The following is an 18,252-nucleotide window of genomic DNA, read 5'->3' on the forward strand; positions in this document are numbered from 1 at the left end:
TGCAAAAAGCAGTTATTAGGGGAAGGGAGTAATTACTTTTTATATCATTGCCATGGTTATCCAAAATCTGATTTTAGCGATTAAAGTGACTCATTAAATTATTTATCAAAATTTTCCACAGTTTTTAACCGGCACAGATCAGAACGGCAGCAGAAGATGAAGAGAGAAAGTTTGTTTCACCTGGAGTTTGGGGGAAATAGGCTCCAATCAGCTTGGATCGCTTCTTTTCATAGCCCTTCTGTGTGATGTCACCTGCGAGAGAGAGAGAAAGAGGGGCGATTACTTCCCTTAAATCATCAAATCCGTTACACCATGCAGATTAAATCAAACCAACACTTCCGGGTTCAGAATAACACGACTTCAAGTTTGCTTAAGGTCATAAAAATCTGCAGGAAAAACAACATTCCTCAAATTTCACTCGTAAAACTCATTAGGAAAAAGAAACAATGGCTCAAATAAACACAACCGAGTTCAGACTTTTGAAGAGAAAACACTCCGGGTTCCCCGTCAGAAACCAGATGGTGCTGTTCGTTTGCAGGAGAACTGGGGCGAGAATTATTACTGTGCATTTAATTCAGCTCAAAGCTGCTGATCGAGTGTCAAATCAGCAGATTTCCAAACGGAGCGACGCACATCTGAATCCAATCGCACAGATTACTGCAAATATGATCAACAAACCTTCAGCAAACAACAGCAGCAGAAGTTTGGAAGAGTTTCAGAGAACAACAACAAGTGTTTCTACGAAATAAAGAGCAAATTTTAAACTTATAAGGGAATTTAGTGAAGCATGCTGGGAAAATTAGTTTAATTGGCTGGAAATTGTCTCAAAACGACAATATTATTGTTTGCAGCAATAATTTCAGGGACAATTTACCATCCAGCAAAGTTTGTAATCATGAAAAGGGTCAAACGATAAGTAAAACTGGGCCACTACTAACCACCAATGTTTATTTCCATTTTGTGTTTCTGGTTGGTCATTCAATTCAGAAATACTTTATTGGTCCTGATGGGAAATTAGATAAATGTGTGGGATATTTTCAGTCATGTGACATCGATAGTTATGGATTACAGCGTGTTTAACAAAAGTAGAGAAATAATGTAGACGCTGTACGGAGTTACAAGTGTAGGAAAAAATACACAATACCAGTAAATATCGGTTATCGGCTGTAACAGCCGTATTAATATCAGATATCGATATTGGCTCAATTTTTCATAAACATTATTTGGACAAAAAGCAGGTGCCATGTTGCTTCAGTTCATCGAAAGTTGCAGATATTTGTTTCTGCACAGCTCTCTTATCACCTCCAATCAGGCCGAGAGGTGGACTTTGACTAGACCATTCCAGCCCAGTGATTCTTTTCCATTGATAACCCAGTTTGCACCAAGGTTGACAGCTTGTATGAGTTTGGTTTTCTCCCAAGCAATGGACTCTGCTTTATAATTAAGCGTCTAAACTCCAAAGGTCATTGATCATTAAGATTAGAGTCAAATTTCAATGCTCCATTTTGCTTTTGGAGACTTTTTCTCCTTTGCTCAGACGTCCAGGACGGATTGGCAGCTGTTCAAAATGACAAATGACCTCCAGTTGTATGGAAATGACTGAAAACTTCAACTGACAGACGTTCTGCTGTCTCTGTTCCTTCACTGTACTCCCATGATGCACTGCAGCATACATACAATCTATTATTTGTCCAAACGCTGCACGCATAAACATCTGTAAATACAATAAGGCACACAGAAGAAGTAAATATATTTTTTAAAATTACTCTGTCAATGTTGTGATAAATGAGGGAGAAGCCTGCAGAAAGCCTGCAACTCCCAAACCTGATGAATTCAGATGTTATAGAAAAGTTCTTGCTGAGTCGGCAGCTGCAGAGAAATTTGAATTCAATGTGCAAGAATTAAAAAAATAAGACGGTGAAGAAAGAAGAAGAAGCCCTGAAGCAGAAAGCAGCTGCTGTGAATGTTAAACATGCATGGTTTAAAGCTGCAGTGTAGAAAAAATACTAAATATTATTCCTAAACATGTTTTTATCTGTTTAAACCAAAAATTCATTTTTTTTATTTCATCAGGAAATACAGGAAGATTTAGGCTTAAATTTGGGATCTTTGGTACATTTTGTGGCACTTTATGGCGCATTTAATTTGATAATAAGCAAATTTGATGGCCAAATAGATGATCAGTGATTATTCATTGCTGTTTATTCAGGTTTCTTTAAAGAAAATAAGAACTGCCTGATTATTTCTAAGAACTAAAACTGACAAGAGAAAAGATTCATGCTGCTGAAAGTGAGAGGAGCTCAGTCTGATTTACGCAGTGAGGGACGGATAAATGAGAGCGGAGTGACACTAAACCGGCAGCAGATCTGTCCAACACGGGAAATAAGCCGTTCGCTCGGCTGACCTGACAAATCCTTCTGAAACACAGAAACACGACTAACTGGCTCGGATCAGCAATCCTGACGTCATCCGCTGCAGGGAGCGAGCGAGAGTTTGGTGGCACGAAGCCGGTAATTAGCATCTCCGATAGGGAATCTAACGCCCTGCAGAGACGGGGAGGAAACCAGCAAACGCTTCAGTTTGGGAGGGGAAACAGACGCTGGAGGTCTGGACTTTTCTCACAGTCTCTGGTTAACTGGTTCAGGAGGAAACTGGTAACTGGTTTCAGGGCGGTTTCAGTTTACAAGATGCCTCAAAAGGGCAGCTTTACGAGCTTTCCAGGCACATACTACCATTTTACAACACAATCAAGTATCTATGTTACCTTCAAATGTTAGAAAAATGCTATATATACATTTTACTTCCCAATTAAATGCCTTGAAATTGGGTCTCTGTCTCTTTAAGAAACTCCTGCTCTCTCTGAATCTCCCCCCTCAGGAAGTCATCACAACATATCTCCTCTATCAAATGAAAAAAATGTTTAACTGACTAAATGTTAGACTAATCAATTACTAAAATCAATCATTAATTGCATCCCTAATATATTTTGGCATAAAACTTTAAAAACTGGTAATGCCTAAAATCAGATTTATTTTCTGTGATCAGCCAGAAAACTGTAATCGGTGCAACCCTAATAAATACTTTTATTTTCTTTTATCGTCCCAACCCAGATATGTAAATATTAAAAAAAATCTTTATTTCCTCCAGATGGGAAACAGAATTTATTTTCTTATGCATTTGTTAGAAGAGCTGAGGAAGAGAACTGGACAGGATACAAAGATTTTTATCCGCCAACATCGCATCAAAAGAACCCTGCTTCTAGTTTCTGCATCAGTTTGACATCCTGGATCCAGATGAGTAAAGATTAGCAGGATATTAACAGAAATGATAACCATTATACCGAAGTTAAGGCATGAGACTTACTCTGCAAACACTCACACCCTGGGTGGACCGTTTCTCAGCTAAACAACCGTCGCGGCGCAGAGGAATGTGAGTGTGGGAAGCTGGTTTGTGTTGAAAGAGCCAGCTGAGATTTTATGACCATATACAGAGAGAGAGAAGCAGCAGCAGCAGCAGCAACACGAGACACAGATACGAGGGAAAAGGTGAATGGAGAAAATTAAAACCAGGAGGGGAAGATGGAGGCTGGCAGTTTTGCATCTGTGCAGCTCCTAGAGAATAAACTTTATTCTGATGTTTTCACACTAGAAATGTCGGTTCTGAACGGGTTTGTGTTTATTAATCATTACTTTCTCAGACATGGGGAGAATATAAACAAACTGTACTCAAGTAAAAGTAGCACTATTTCAACATATTTTTAGTGTATAAAAGTTATTTCTGTCCAAGAAATAACTCAAGTAAAAGAGCTTTTGGTAAAAAGTCTACTGAAGCACAGAGAAACTGATCAAATTATTAATATTTTAAAATTACATAGATAGGTAGTTTTTAATTTTAAATTATCGTGCAATTAATTGATTTATTGCTAATTGTGAGGCTTAATCATTTCAAAGAGTCTTGTTAATTAACACTAAGGAGAAGAAAAAGGTGAGGTTTCTCACATAAAAACTATAATTAAAGTCCCACAGGAGCCTGGAGGAAACACCGAAGGACTCCCTGAGGAACGAGGGAAAGGAAAACACAAACACACCCCAGGATCCGATGGCGGTTGAAGCAGCAGGTGTTTAGAGAAACAACAAGCTGAGTCAGGACTGAAAGTCACACAGGCAGAAGAAAAAGAGCTCAGATAGACTCATTTCAGATGAACAGACAAATCCTGAATCAAGAATCGCTCAAAAACCGGAAATTTCTTTCTGCCATTTTGATTTCCAGCAGGTTTTTTGAAGAGTAAAAAATGTGATTCCTAAGAACAACAGAGACAAACAACCCAGAGTCCAACCCAGGTGTTACAGCGCCATGAAGTTCAACACCGTAACCATAATTTCTCACCCAATCATACATACAGTGCGAAACCTGAGCTGTAATCCTGACTTCAAATGATTTACGGATCCCACCTGGAGAATCGGAACCGCTAACCGGGCTCTAGTACCAAGGTGAGGATGGAGACATCGGTTTGGGTTTGACCTCCTGAAAGCAGCGAGGAAATGAATCCGTCTGCAACACGCGACTTTATTAGAGCGGTCAGTTCATTAACGAGCAGAAAGAATCCATTAAGTCCAGCATGAAACATGGCAGCTGATGAATAACCAGAGGAACTGACGTTTCTGCTCAAATCGATCTGCCTGGTTGGCTGGAGAAGCAGTTTTAATATTTACATAAAACCAAAGTCCCTGGTTTTCAGTTTAAATTTTGGTTCAAAACGAATAATTTTCAGACACTGCTGAATATGTCAGTCACGGCCGTGATTTCTATCTAAGCTTGATCACATGATTTCAACTTATATTCCTGTTAATTGAAAACACTGCAATTGCAAAATTGCATTTTTTTCAATACAAAGATTTCTAATGTAGATAGTAGCTACTGGGTCAAACAGCTGCTTTTATTAGCTTCCCTTCCAGTAAAGTGCTGCTGCTTCAGTTTAAATGGAGTCGTTTTAAGGAGCTGAAACTGCGGGTTAAATCCTTCACAGTGGGGTTTCCACACGCCTACGTCAGCACGCTGCGCTTACATCCTCTGTTTATCCAGAAACAGCTGCCAGGCTCCTCCTGCAGCTCTGAAAACAGGGTCACATCAGCGTGACATCACAGGAAAAAGACACAAAATAACCCAGAGACTTTCAGAAACGTGAGAGAAATAAGAGCAACAAGAAAAAGAAGCAATAATTTTAGTGAAGTTTCTTTTGAAACTTTCAGAAAATAGATTGAAAATTACTCACCAAGCAAAAAACTTTCCTCTCCTCTCGTGAACACAGGTTGCTCATTCCCCATCGACACACACACACACACACACACGCACGCACGCACGCACACACACCCACACACACACACACACACACACACACACACACACACACACACACACACAGTTTCCTAATTAAACACACTCAGCCAGAAGCAGCTCATTGGTTAGCGAGAGGAGCGGCTCCAGCTGCTCTGAAGACAAAAGGCTGAAGGTGTCTGCTGATATTTCGCTGCTGCCTTTGTTGTTAACACAAACGCACACGTGCACACACACTCTCTCGTGCACACACTCTCTCTCGTGCACGCTCACATGCACATTTTGCAGCCGACTTGCTGGCAGCTGCTTCACCGACACCTGAGTTCAAAGTGTTGTGTGTCAGGCTAAAATAAAAAGCTCCGCCTGCCCAAACACGCCGCCCGGCGACATCAGCAAAGCAAACAAATGAGTTTGTTTGTCGGCCGACTTCACAGGGAGGCGAGCGAAAGGACGCACGCACCCACGGGAAGTTTGATTCCCGTCTCTTTTGTTTGCTCAATAACCACCAACCAGGCCGAGGAGAAGCGTGATCCGCGGTATCGTTAGGCTGACGGATGCAAACGTAGAACTGAATGGGTTTTTTTTTTTCTGCTGGTTTTAATAATCTGGACCGACTGAAGAACAGAGAAGACATCTGTCTGACAGCTGAACTCAAGCAGACAGTGACGAATACGTCAAGATCAACCACTTTAACTGCTATTCACATGAGCGACCGCAACATCTCCGCATCAAAGTGAAGGAAGCTTGTCTTTTATGGGCGGTTTTCTCTAGATGTTCAACATAAAGTATGGAAAAGAAGCTTAAAGCCAGCAGATTTTCTTCTGATTCATACTTTTCTCTTTTTCTTTAGACGTTGGCTGCTTTTTAGCTCAACTTTAAACCACAATACAACCATATTCATGGTGATTTCACTCAGGGATGGGCATTTATCGCGTCGTTCGTCATTCAGAGATGACTTTCTTATCAAGATAAGCTTTTTGATGTTTCTTTGTTGTGATAAATTCCAATTAATGATGTCTGGACACCCTGAAACGGTTCACATTGTTGGGGTTGGTAGTTATTTTCTCAACTGTTTTCTCAATAAACACCAATAAATTTGAAAATTTGATTAAGTGCAGAAACTGTGTGAAGGTTAAAGGTTAAAATTACATTTCTTTACGTGACTGGTGTCCTAAAGTTACTTAAAAATGACGATAAATAGTTCCTCTCGTCACTTTTATCGTCATCACAATGGTACCACAAAATATTACGACAAAACTTTAACTCCTTTTCACCCACCTCTTTTTTCACACCAGCGCTGTTTAGTCTAGTTCGTTTGGGGAGATGTGAAAGCAAATCAAACTGATGCGGACCAAAAAAAGAGGGAACTGTAACCTGCCTACAAAGGTGAGAAGAAACTGGATGTAGATTTAACAAACTAGCTACTTTATTGCTGCATAGTTTCGAGCTCACGAGATTTTTTAGCAACAGTCTACAAGAAGCTTGACGGGTGTTCCACAAGGCTGTGTTCTCAGCCCAGTAATGTTTGAGCTCAGTTTTAGATCTGTTCCCAAGACACAAGCATCACAGGACTCCAACAGGCATTAGGGGTGAATTCACACCAACCCTGTTTAGTCTGCTTTAATTGAACTCTAGTGTGTTTTGCCTAGAAAGTCCGGTTCATTTCAAACTCTGAAGCGGACCAAAAAAAAGCTAACTGTGATCCATCTACAAACCTCGGTCTCGGTTTGATTAAAGTGAACTCTGGTGTGGTTCGAATGCATATGTAAATGTAAGTGGACTAAAGCATTCTGGGTAACAAACATGCTAGTCTACCGGCTATCAGGTGGGAAATCAACTTTAGAATTTCAGAAAAATGAATCAGCAACAAAAAGGCCAATAAACTCATGAGGTGAACCTGTTTTAAATTGGATCTTTAGGTTCTTCAGAACCAGAAGCCTGCCAAAAAACACAGTTAATTTTTATTTCTTTAACTAAAAGTAGAGAATATCAAAGTGTACAAGCAAATCTTGGGCTTCTGCAGAACAAAAATGTTGGATAAAAGTTTAAATTCATACAAAAGTTGCAAAATTCTTGAAACCAAAACTTATTTGTCCCAAAAAAACCATGATTAAATATCCAAAAACGTTGCTAGAGTATGAAATTATGAGATTCCCAATCTTCATCTTGAGCTATTACATTAATAACTTAGCATCTTTAGCATTCATTACATTGTTATTCATTTTAATTCTTTGGCATTTTAATATATTTTATGTATTTGTTGACTGTTGGTGCAGACAATGCCGTCTACTATTAAAAACTGAGACTATTAACAACTTAAACTTCAGCTTTTCCCTCGTTTCAGTGATCGTAACATGATCTGTATCGACATTTCCTCATGAGTGCAAAGTCATCCAGAAGTTTATTTGGCTCCACATTTTACTGAAACTCAACAAAGAATCCAAACATTTCCCAGATTCAACGCTAAGAAGCTCAGGGGAAATCGACCAAACTAATGAAGTCATCTTAAATCAAGAGCAAATCCAGCGGGGTGATCTCACTTCCTGCGTTTGAAACAAAAACAGACACTCCGAAGGAAAGAGGGAAGCAGGGAGAGACGGACGCAACGATTCGAACATCGGTTTCCTCGTGACGCGGCGGCTCGGCTGGCTGACCCACATGTCCGAGGAAAGTCCCCTCATCGAGTCGAGAGTCTTGTGATGCGAGCGCAGCTCTTCCCTGTGGAAAATCTGGGTCATGGGGTCACTTATTCCAGCAGTGTCATGTGTCTATTATAGAAGATTACAACATGGGTTGGATTAAAATAACATTTATGGAGGATCTAGAAACCAGACACACCCCTAGTTACAGGGCGGCTGTTTGAGATGTAAAAATAAGGATTATTATGAAGTTTATTCCACTTTTAATGTGAAAAATATGGTGTGCTTCCAAAGTATTTAAACCATTTTTATGTTCTATCACGTTATAACCACAAACTTTAATTTATTTTGCAGGGATTCTGTGAAAATGCAACATTGTTTTCGTCCTCAAAATACTTTTTCAGCACCAATTAATTGACTGTTTTGTAACCTCTCTTTTGAAATCTGTGTTGAAGTTTTGACCATCGACTGTTAGGAATTTGTTCAATTAGTTAAGCGCTCATATTCATGCTCTTATTTTGAAGAGGCTGAAGACGCAGCAATTCCGTTTCCTTCACAACCCAAGAAATTTATTCTGAAGAGAACAAAAAACACGGACATATAATGTACAAACATTACAGAACATGTCAAATTTAATGTCGGTATCAAATCTGTGCTTTAAGGTTGTAGTTTTTCAAGGTGATTTATAATTTGAATTGAAGTTAGCCTTAGAGTTAGCGTTAGCCTTAGCATTAACAGAGCTAATGTTTACGGTTAGCGCTGCTAATTTATTAGCTAGTGATGCAAAAACACTTTATTATGATTGTAAATGAAAACGTATAGGTGGCTAATAGATAGTTTAAAGATATTAATTCATCTCCAAACACTTTACAAATCATTAATAACTGTTTATTATGCATTAATTAACTGTGGGAAGAAGACATCTATCGTTTCTTGCCAAATAGTGAGCCAAGTCTGCTCACTTATCTGAAGTTGTCATACTAAACATTTCAGACTGCTCTGTAAGCACAATATGCATTTGTAAACATAATTTTTAAGCATATAGTCTCCTTCTATATGCCAAAGTGTTTATAGATGCATGTTAGCATATCTATAAATTATTATCAATCTACAAGGGGAGAGAAAAGAGGAACTTAATCTCCTGGAATTAGCCTGCAGCGAACACCGACTTCCCCCTGATGTTAAAATGCTCTGCTGCCGTTTTGGCTGTTCCCTCACTGAGATCTGATCTCTGCATGCAAATAAGAGCAGCTCAGGTTCTGTTTGCAGCTCACAGGTGGGGTTAGCTGACCTTTCATTGTGCTAAAACTGTCCCGGTGAGTTCTCCTGTGTGTCTACCTTCATTTACATGAACTTCTCCTGATCCAGATATCACACCAGGATGCAGATGGAGCTTTATCACCGAAAGGTGGGAGTCGGAAACTTTCCTCCTCTAGATATTCCAGAAATAGATCAGAAATGGAGAAGAAAGCAGGGAGAAATTCAGATCGAGTCTGAAAGAACGAGGGATAAAATCTGAGCTTCAACAGTCAAATAAAATTCCCGAAATAGAGAAGGATAACCTTTGACACTGATGTCCGACACCCTCATGCTAACAGCAGGCCTGCAGCTGTGCTCAAAACCGAGCCGGCGGCCGTCAGTCCGACGATATTTACCTTCAGGGCTGAGACGGTGACAGTTGGACTTCTGACAAACACATAAATCACCAAAACAAACCGACTGCTTTACAGCCTCACCTAACCCGGGTTCTCATCTGTCCTGACCAGACGGAGGGGCGTTTCAATCTGGTTCCCTTCAAAAACACAGTTCTGTTTACCGAAAATAACTTTCATACGGAAGAGGATTAGGGCCACTGGGAAAAATGATAAAACAGTTCTGACTTTAATCTCAGAATTCTGATTTTTTTTTTCCCCCTCATAATTCTGACTTTAATCTCAGAATTTGACTTTTTTTCCTCATAATTCTGACTTTAATCTCAGAATTTGACTTTTTTTCCTCATAATTCTGACTTTAATCTCAGAATTTGACTTTTTTCCCCTCATAATTCTGACTTTAATCTCAGAATTTGACTTTTTTTCCTCATAATTCTGACTTTAATCTCAGAATTTGACTTTTTTTCCTCATAATTCTGACTTTAATCTCAGAATTTGACTTTTTTTCCTCATAATTCTGACTTTAATCTCAGAATTTGACTTTTTTTCCTCATAATTCTGACTTTAATCTCAGAATTTGACTTTTTTTCCTCATAATTCTGACTTTAATCTCAGAATTCTGAGAAAAAAGTCAGAATTCTGACTGATAGAGATTTTTTGGTATTATCATTTTGTTGTTACTTTAGTTCATATTCAGGTTAAAGTGTTCTCTTGTTTAAACTGTATGTGTGAACTGACCTGGAAGTCACAGCTGCCTGTTATCTTCATGTGAAACAGTTTGACCGAGATTTGAACCGGGCTCAGATCAGGGGCCAGATGTTAAATTGTTTTACGACCTTTGCTTTGTTTAGGTAAAATGTTTTACGACCTTTGCTGTTTTTCCTCTGCTGTCTATCTTGCCTATCCTCCCTCTTTGAAGTTTGAGAATAAAAGACAAGCTGTATCCAAAGAGAAGCAGAACGCTCTGTGAACAGCTCTGGAGAAGCAGTTGACAGAGTCTTCTCCTTTTGCTTGCAGAAGTTTAGTCATAAATTCATATACGTTGTCTGTGGTTCTTTTATGTAGGTTCTAGGAAAATACCTATCACTGACTTTAATCTCAGAATTTGACTTTTTTTCCCCTCATAATTCTGACTTTAATCTCAGAATTCTAACTTCTGAGATTAAAGTCAGAACTGTTTTATTTTTATTTTTTTCCAGTGGCCCTAATCCTCTTCCGTACTTTCATGATGAAAACCAGCCAAAAGATTTCGGTACGAACTTTCACCCCACTGACCTTCTCTAAACCAAAAGCAGATGCAGAGTTTCACTAAAAACTTCAATCTTCAGAAAATCTGAATACTACCAAAAATGATGAGTCAAACAAGACACTGCTTGGTTTCTCCATGTGCTTCAGATGAAAGAGTAAAAACAACAACCAGGTGCTGCGGATCAGATGTGCTCATTATCTGATCTTCACATATTTATTTTGTGTTTGCCAGGCATATTTTATAAAATAATCCAGTAATTATGTTGCCTTTTGTTATTAAAGTGGTACATATTTCAAATATGACTTAAAAGAAATTTGATTTTGTAATTAAATGCATTGAAATTGGGGCTCTGTCTCTTTAAGAACTCCTTCTCTTTCTTAAACTCCGTCTTCAGAAAACCACAAATACTGGTCGTCTACTGCACAAGTGTCAAACTCGAAGCCCATGGGCCAAATCCGGTCCGCCGTAGCTTTTTATGTGGCCCTCTAGTTTCTAGACTAAATACTAAATGTGCTTAAATATTATCTTATCAACCAAATCGAGGCAGTTTTTATTCGTTTACTGCCAAATTGTATCAATCAGTCCCTCCAGTTTCTTGAGATTTATTGTGGAAATTTACACAAAATCAACAAATACCTGAATTTTCTTAAGCCAATACGTAATTGGGAGTTTATTGCATATGTTTCTCAAAAATTATCAAAAAATTTCTGTCTTTGGTCTAAACAACTTCCTTGGCCTTTATTGATGTCAGATTATAGCTCATGATCTGTACGGAAAGTAATGAAATGTCTCATTTACCAACATAAATAAATGCAAATATTGTAAATCTTTTCAAATTAGTCCCACAAATACTTTGGTTTTTATTGCAAAATAATCACAAAAAGAATCATGAAATCCAGGAGGGACTGAAAAGATGTTCAATAACATTTAATTTTAAGAATTAATTGATATTGTAACAGTTTATGAACAGGTTTTATCAAAACAGTCAGATTTTTCACCCAGACGACCTGGGTACTTTGGATTCCTTGTATTTCTGAGTCGGTCATGAACCCTTCTGCATATCAAAATATTCTGCAGTAAAATTTGAGGCTTGATCATCAACAATACAATGTTGCACTGGCCCAGTCCAAGTCCAGGTCAGATTAAAAGCTATACAGATCCACCAATCCATCCATTTTCTCTCCCTGCTTCGTCTTTCCAGGGTTGAATATAAACAACAGAAGGTGCTGAAGGTATCAGATCAGTTCAGCCCAAACACAAACACAGACAAGTGGTTCTCAGTTTAGCTGCTGACCTTTTTACCTACAATCTCCACATCATCTGTGGCGGAGAAAGGAATCAGTTAAAAGCTCTTTAAGTGAATGAAGGATTGAACCTAATGGGAGCTGGCAGGTGAAGAAAGAAGGCAGCCAATCATGGGAAAGATCTGATGGAGATCAGTTCAGCGCAGACCTCTCCGCCTGTCGATAGCCAACAAAGTGCTGCGTTGTCAGGGCATCAACCAAATACTACTTTATACTAAAGACATGCTTTCCTGTTTCTGCTTTTAAGCTACCCATTGCTAGCTCTTTTAAGCTAGCAATGGCTTGCTAGCTCTTTTAAACTAGCAATGGGTAGCTTAAAAGATCTTAAAAGAGCTAGCAAGCCATTGCTAGCTTAGCAATGGTTTGCTAGCTCTTTTAAGCTAGCTACTTAAAAGAGCTAGCAAGCCATTTCAAAAAGTGGTGTAGAGAAATTGAAGCCTGCCAATTAGATTATGATAGCTAGCGAGCTAAAATGGTTAGCTAGAAAATTATGTCCTCAAAATAGTTTTCCTTCGTTCTAAATCTTTCAAAAAAAAACCTTTCCAAATGTGAAGTAGGGAAAACTTGGTATTTAGAAACAAAGAAATTCATAGAAAACATCCCAACCATAATTTCAAATGATAAGAGGGATGACTTTGGACGTCGCTTCGGTATTGGCAGTTTGTGGTCTGAGGGTTTGGCTCTGAGGTGAGAGACAGAAACAATTTGGACACATTCAGGAAAAAACTCTCTCATGCCCAGAAAAACACAAAACATCTCTCTACAACTTGATTGATTTGGCAGAAAAGCTGTTGAGCCGGATATTTCTGTCCCAGATGTGTGTGAGCACGAAGCTGCAAAACCGCATGAATATCAATAACCCTAAAAACTACATAAAAACAGCCATAGGTGATGAGTCCACATCGCTGGTGTCGATGCGTGCCAAAGAAAATGCCTCCTCCTCATTTCAATTACATCCGCCAGCTGCAGTGTGAAGAAAAGGACGAGGAGGAAGAGGAGGAGGAGGAGGAAGCAGTGACCCAGACTCTGGCTGTCGGTGAAGCTGAGTGTGGATCTCAGGGGGGTAAAGCAAAGCGCCGGAGCAGCTGCGTTCACCAGGAGTTCTGCAACGCAGCGCAGACTGGAGCTCAGTCCTTCAGCAGATCGGCAAATGAAGCTTTTAAAGGCGACCCATTCCGCCTCGTTGAACAGCTCAGTCCACGGCCGCATCATCTTTTGGCACAAAATAATTCTTAATGAGATTCTGCTCTGCTCAGTTCTGCCTACTTTGAACTCTCACTCACAAATGAAAATGAACGAAAACAGATGCAGTTATACGATACATATGTATGGCTTTGAAAAGCAGAAGTGGAGGCTCCTGCACAACCAACAATAACGCAACAAGTGGTTTCTGGCTAGAAAGTCACCGACAAAAACACTTGTCTTTTCCAGCAGCCATTGTAAAGCGCATTCATTGGTAAAACCAGCTGACCAAACGTGTTGGAGCTCAGCTTGGGTTGCTAGGAGACGGGCAGAATTCTGCTGAGGTTGCTAGGTAACAGGTTGGGCTTGGCTGGGGTTGCTAAGCGAGGGGCAGGGCCTGCCAGTCTGGAAGGTTTTAGAAACGGGCCATTTTCCAGAACTTACTGACAAAAAGAACAACTGGGTGAATTTTCTGGGTGAATTTTCCATTTGGGTTTTTTAAGCAAAAATCCAAATGGAAATACAAAAATGTGCAAAATCTGAATTCTGCATAGTAAAATGAAAACTTTTCAGACATTTTACTTACACACAATAGCAGAAATAAAGGACGAGCTTCTGTTTTTATTGAATAAAGAGCAAAGTTTGGACACAAAATGTGCCAACCAGCGGGTGAGAGGTCAGTAAGCCAAAGTTTAGCAGCTCAAAAGTGCAAAATCAGAGTGTGGAAAGACATTACTGCTGCTTTTTCCCCCCATAATGGAGCCTTTCTGCCAGTTTGGCCCCAGCAGTGAAGCCCAGAACGAGTTTTATGTTTAGCTGGGTAAATGAAGCCGCAGGTTAAACCGATCATGAGTGATGGCAGCGCCGCCAACGCTTCAACAAAATCCGAGGATTTGATTTCACTAAACACCACTGCCCCATAATCACAGCTGCCCACAGTCCCTCAGCACAAATTACCATAATTCCTGCAGATTAAACTCTCTCTGTCACACACACACACACACAGTGTATTCCACTGGCTGCATAAAACCATCAAACAGAGTTAGATGGAGGCAGGAAGTGAAGGACGGAGGCCAAACCGATCGACGGTTCTCCACTCCTACAGGTTCTCCGAAGCTCAAAGCTTCTGGATGTTGGTTTAATTTTTTTCTGTTCGTCTCCATGACAACATATTGTGCTTTTTATTTCCATCTTTCTGGTTTTATTTATCTGTTACATTTTAAAGATAAACTATTTTCCTTACTTATTGGATATGCAATAATATAAATATGTTAAATTATTTTACGTAAATGAAGTAATCTGCCAGTGACGCTAGAACCTTTTCATCGGTAATAAGGTGTTATTCTAGAAACAAGCTCATCTTGCTTTAAAGCTTCTTGTAAACTTGGACATATTTACACTAGAAATCGGCCAAACTGGTGTCAGGATTTTTCCCGTTTTATCCAGTTTTGAATTTAGGTTGGCGTTTTTAATTTTTATGCAGTTACGAGGCCAAACCTGAAACTGCTGCTGCACAAGTTACTCAACAGGTTGTTGCTAGGTAACCAAAGAGTGAGTGAGTTGCTAGGTAACCAAAGAGTGAGCGAGTTGCTAGGTAACCAAAGAGTGAGAGAGTTGGTTGATGCCACCAACTTTGCTTAGCTAGCCATGAGAGGTTGAGTGACTTAAGTCTTTCTTCTGCCTACATCTCCCAGAATGCTGTGCGGTTCTGAATCAGAGTTAACTGAATATTATACCAGATGTATTATCTGCGGTATTGATTACGTGTCTATTGCGATATTATAGGCCAGTCACAATAACAAATTCTACAGTGATGAATGATAATATTGTTTTTTGAGACTTATTTTCAAGTGACATAATGATAATGGTATAATAATGGAAGAAGACATTCTCTAAGATGACTAAACTCTAGATCCAACTGAACATCCAACACTGGAAGTGGAAGACATTTTTAAATGTCCAGAATAAACAAACAGAACAGAAACAACAAAAATAAATTAAGAAATCTCTGTAAACTAAAAGTTGAGACCAAAAGAGACAGAAAAGGAAAAAAGGATAAATCACATAAATGGAAATTATAGAGCTTGTATTAATTGATTTGCTTAGCAATATACTGTTATTGACTTATTGTCCAGCCCTATAAACAACCTATTTCACGTAAAACACATAACAGAATGTTATATTGTTCGTACTAAATCCAACTAACACTTTTATTCCCTCAGAAGCACAGCAACAAATAAAAGAATCCGTGTTTCTGCTCCGTAGCAAAGTGATAAAACTGAAATAAGAAGCCGTGCGGAGCCATCAGAGGTCCTGCGTTTTGTCCTGGGCTGGGTTGTCGGTGAGGGTTCGTTCCCAGAGCAGCACAGCTGCGTCCCGCCTGGCGTGGCGGGAGCAGCGGCGGCGTTTCCATCCATGTGCTGAACCAGAGTCAGCTGCAGAGCTGCTTGGCAAGGCGCTCGCATTCCCCCGTCGGGGCTCCACCCAGCGTCCCAGCGCGCTCTGACAGGGAGGAAATACCAGCGTGTGCTGCTGCAGCAATGTGGTTTCAATCTGAGCTGTAAAACTCCTGCTGCAGAGGGAAAACTTCAGGCTGCATGGACTTCACTCTTAGCCTCCTCTCATCAGATCACTTTCTAGACTTTAACGCCGACATATAAGCTCTCTGAAAATATCATTTGGTTACATTTACTCAATTACATAATTGAATTGAGTAACCTTTTTGAAAAAATTTACTTTTAGGAGTATTTTTACTACGCTGTACATTTGACTTTTATTATGAAGTATTTCTTCTCTCACTTGAATAAAATTTCTGGATTTTCTACTGAATGGAAAACAAACATGTTTTAACCAAAACTCAACACAGACATGCAGTTTTGGATAAAGTTTTTATTGAAAGAAACTGATTTGGAAACATTTTTCTTTTGCCTGATTTTCTTATTTTTGTTACTTATATGAATTATTGTCATTTTGGTTCTTAAAATACCAAAATTTTACTTAACTTTATATTTTGGTCCGTCTGATGATGTAACTTTAGAATATTAAATGACTGATGATTTGGTCAGATACTCAGTACTTGAGTAAATGTTTCTAATCTTGAGTATAAATTTTAGACACTCTGCCCACGTCTGATTAAAGGTCACCAATGTTTCCTTGAACAGATTTATTGGTTATACAAAACATGTTCATTGCTCATTCAGCATCAATGAACCACAAATCGGAACAAACTTTCAGAAACTGCAAAACAGCTGAAACAGATCTTTTTTTTTTTTTTTTTTAAGATTTGTTTTTTTAACCATAATAAATGCAACTTATTTGATGTAATGTTTTTTATTGGGGTTTTTTTTTCCAATTGCTGACTATGTTGTTTTTTTATGACTTTGTATTTTTGTGCTTCTATGATGTAAAGCACTTTGAAGAGATTTGAAGCTGAAATGTGCTACACAAATAAATTGATCGACTGATTGATAACATCGTTTGTACAAAATCATTCTTAGATAATCAGATTGTAGTCTGTTCAGTTTAGGTCGAGTCGTCTTGTCACTTAAAATTAAAAAAAGCCGCTGCTGGCCACGCCTCCCGCTCCCAAAGCAACGTTTACACTCAGACATGAAAATGGCTGCGCAATTATACAACTGTGCATCTTTGAGAAGCAGAAGTGGAGCCTCCTGCACAGCCAACAAGATTGCAGCAAGTGGTTTCTGGATGGTAAGTCAACAACAAAACACTTTGTACAGCACATACTGCAGTAAAACCAGCTGACCAAATGTGTTGGAGTTCTGCTTGTGTTGCTAGGTAACAGGAAGGACCTAATTGGGGATGCTAGGTGACGGCGCAGTGCACCTGGAATGTGACTCAACAATCGGGAGGTTTTTGAAACTGCTCATTTTCTGGACAACAAAAACACATATTGGCAAAAAAAAAAAAAAAAACAGCAGCGTGTTTTTATTTTAAAGCCATTTTTAGAATCAGTTGAGACCAAAACTGAGGTATAAAAACGTGCAACCCTGCCTCCTACACTGCAGGGTTCAGCCCAAGTCAAACCTTGCTGCGGCTGCATTAACAGCAGCTCTTTCTGAAAAGAAGAAAAGCTCGTCTGCAACCAGAGAGGAGGTTCAAAAGCTCAGATGATTAAAAACACAACTGGAAGAAACGGTAGACGTCTCTTTCTGTTGGAACCGAGTCAGTTTGAGTTGAATAATTGGGTGAGACGACTTCTAATATTTCAGAGTGAAGCCTTTAGTTTTTCTTCTTCGTTTTTCTTCTTTCAGCTTTAAGCAAAAGGAAAAAGAAGCAGGGTGTTTTTGGGGCGACTCAGAGAGGAAGAGTCGATTTTTTTAAAAAGTTGAGAGAGGACTGAACCTGGTTTGGAAGCAGAAATGTGTAATTTAGGGGTGTAAATGCTAAACCAGCCAAACACAACCACAGTAACTGGGTGTGAAACGCCACAGGATCCATCATTTACTCAGATCAGAGTTAACCTGACTGAGTTTGAAAGGACAAAGATTGGATTTCAAAAAACAATATTTGCAGAATAAAGAGGCTGTGTAACTTGTCAAGGTAGCAAAGACATAAATGAGCTTTTGTTCTTTTGGGACAGAGCAACAAATGGTTACTTATGGTTGAGTTGTTCATTGTTCCTTTTTAAACAAAGTTCATTATAAGTATTACAAGAAGAAAGCTGCAAAATTATGAGAAAAAGTTTTAATAAAAGAGGAAAAACGATTCGATAAAGTTATCAAGATCGGACGTTTGGTAAGAATTAAATTATTTAAAATGGATTCAGTCATACCAGCGTGGATGGATGGATGGATGGATGGATGGATGGATGGATGGATGGATGGATGGATGGATGGATGGATGGATGGATGGATGGATGGATGGATGGATGG

General features: G+C 39.2%; 1 protein-coding gene across 9 annotated transcripts in view; it reads right to left on the reverse strand.

Annotated features, from left to right (window-relative positions):
- LOC103479974 (disco-interacting protein 2 homolog C) overlaps nucleotides 1-18,252 on the reverse strand; it is a 171,182-nt gene that overhangs the window by 89,085 nt on the left and 63,845 nt on the right. For 8 of the 9 annotated variants that reach the window (XM_017309912.1, XM_017309911.1, XM_017309917.1 and 5 more), the window contains exon 2: nucleotides 181-252. In XM_017309912.1, the coding sequence (XP_017165401.1) occupies nucleotides 181-252 (72 nt within the window). Of the gene's footprint in view, nucleotides 1-180; nucleotides 253-5,272; nucleotides 5,358-18,252 lie in introns of those variants that run through there. The other variant, XM_017309919.1, reaches the window with a different exon arrangement.

Source organism: Poecilia reticulata, linkage group LG17 (assembly GCF_000633615.1).
Source record: "Poecilia reticulata strain Guanapo linkage group LG17, Guppy_female_1.0+MT, whole genome shotgun sequence".
Lineage (NCBI taxonomy): Eukaryota > Metazoa > Chordata > Actinopteri > Cyprinodontiformes > Poeciliidae > Poecilia > Poecilia reticulata.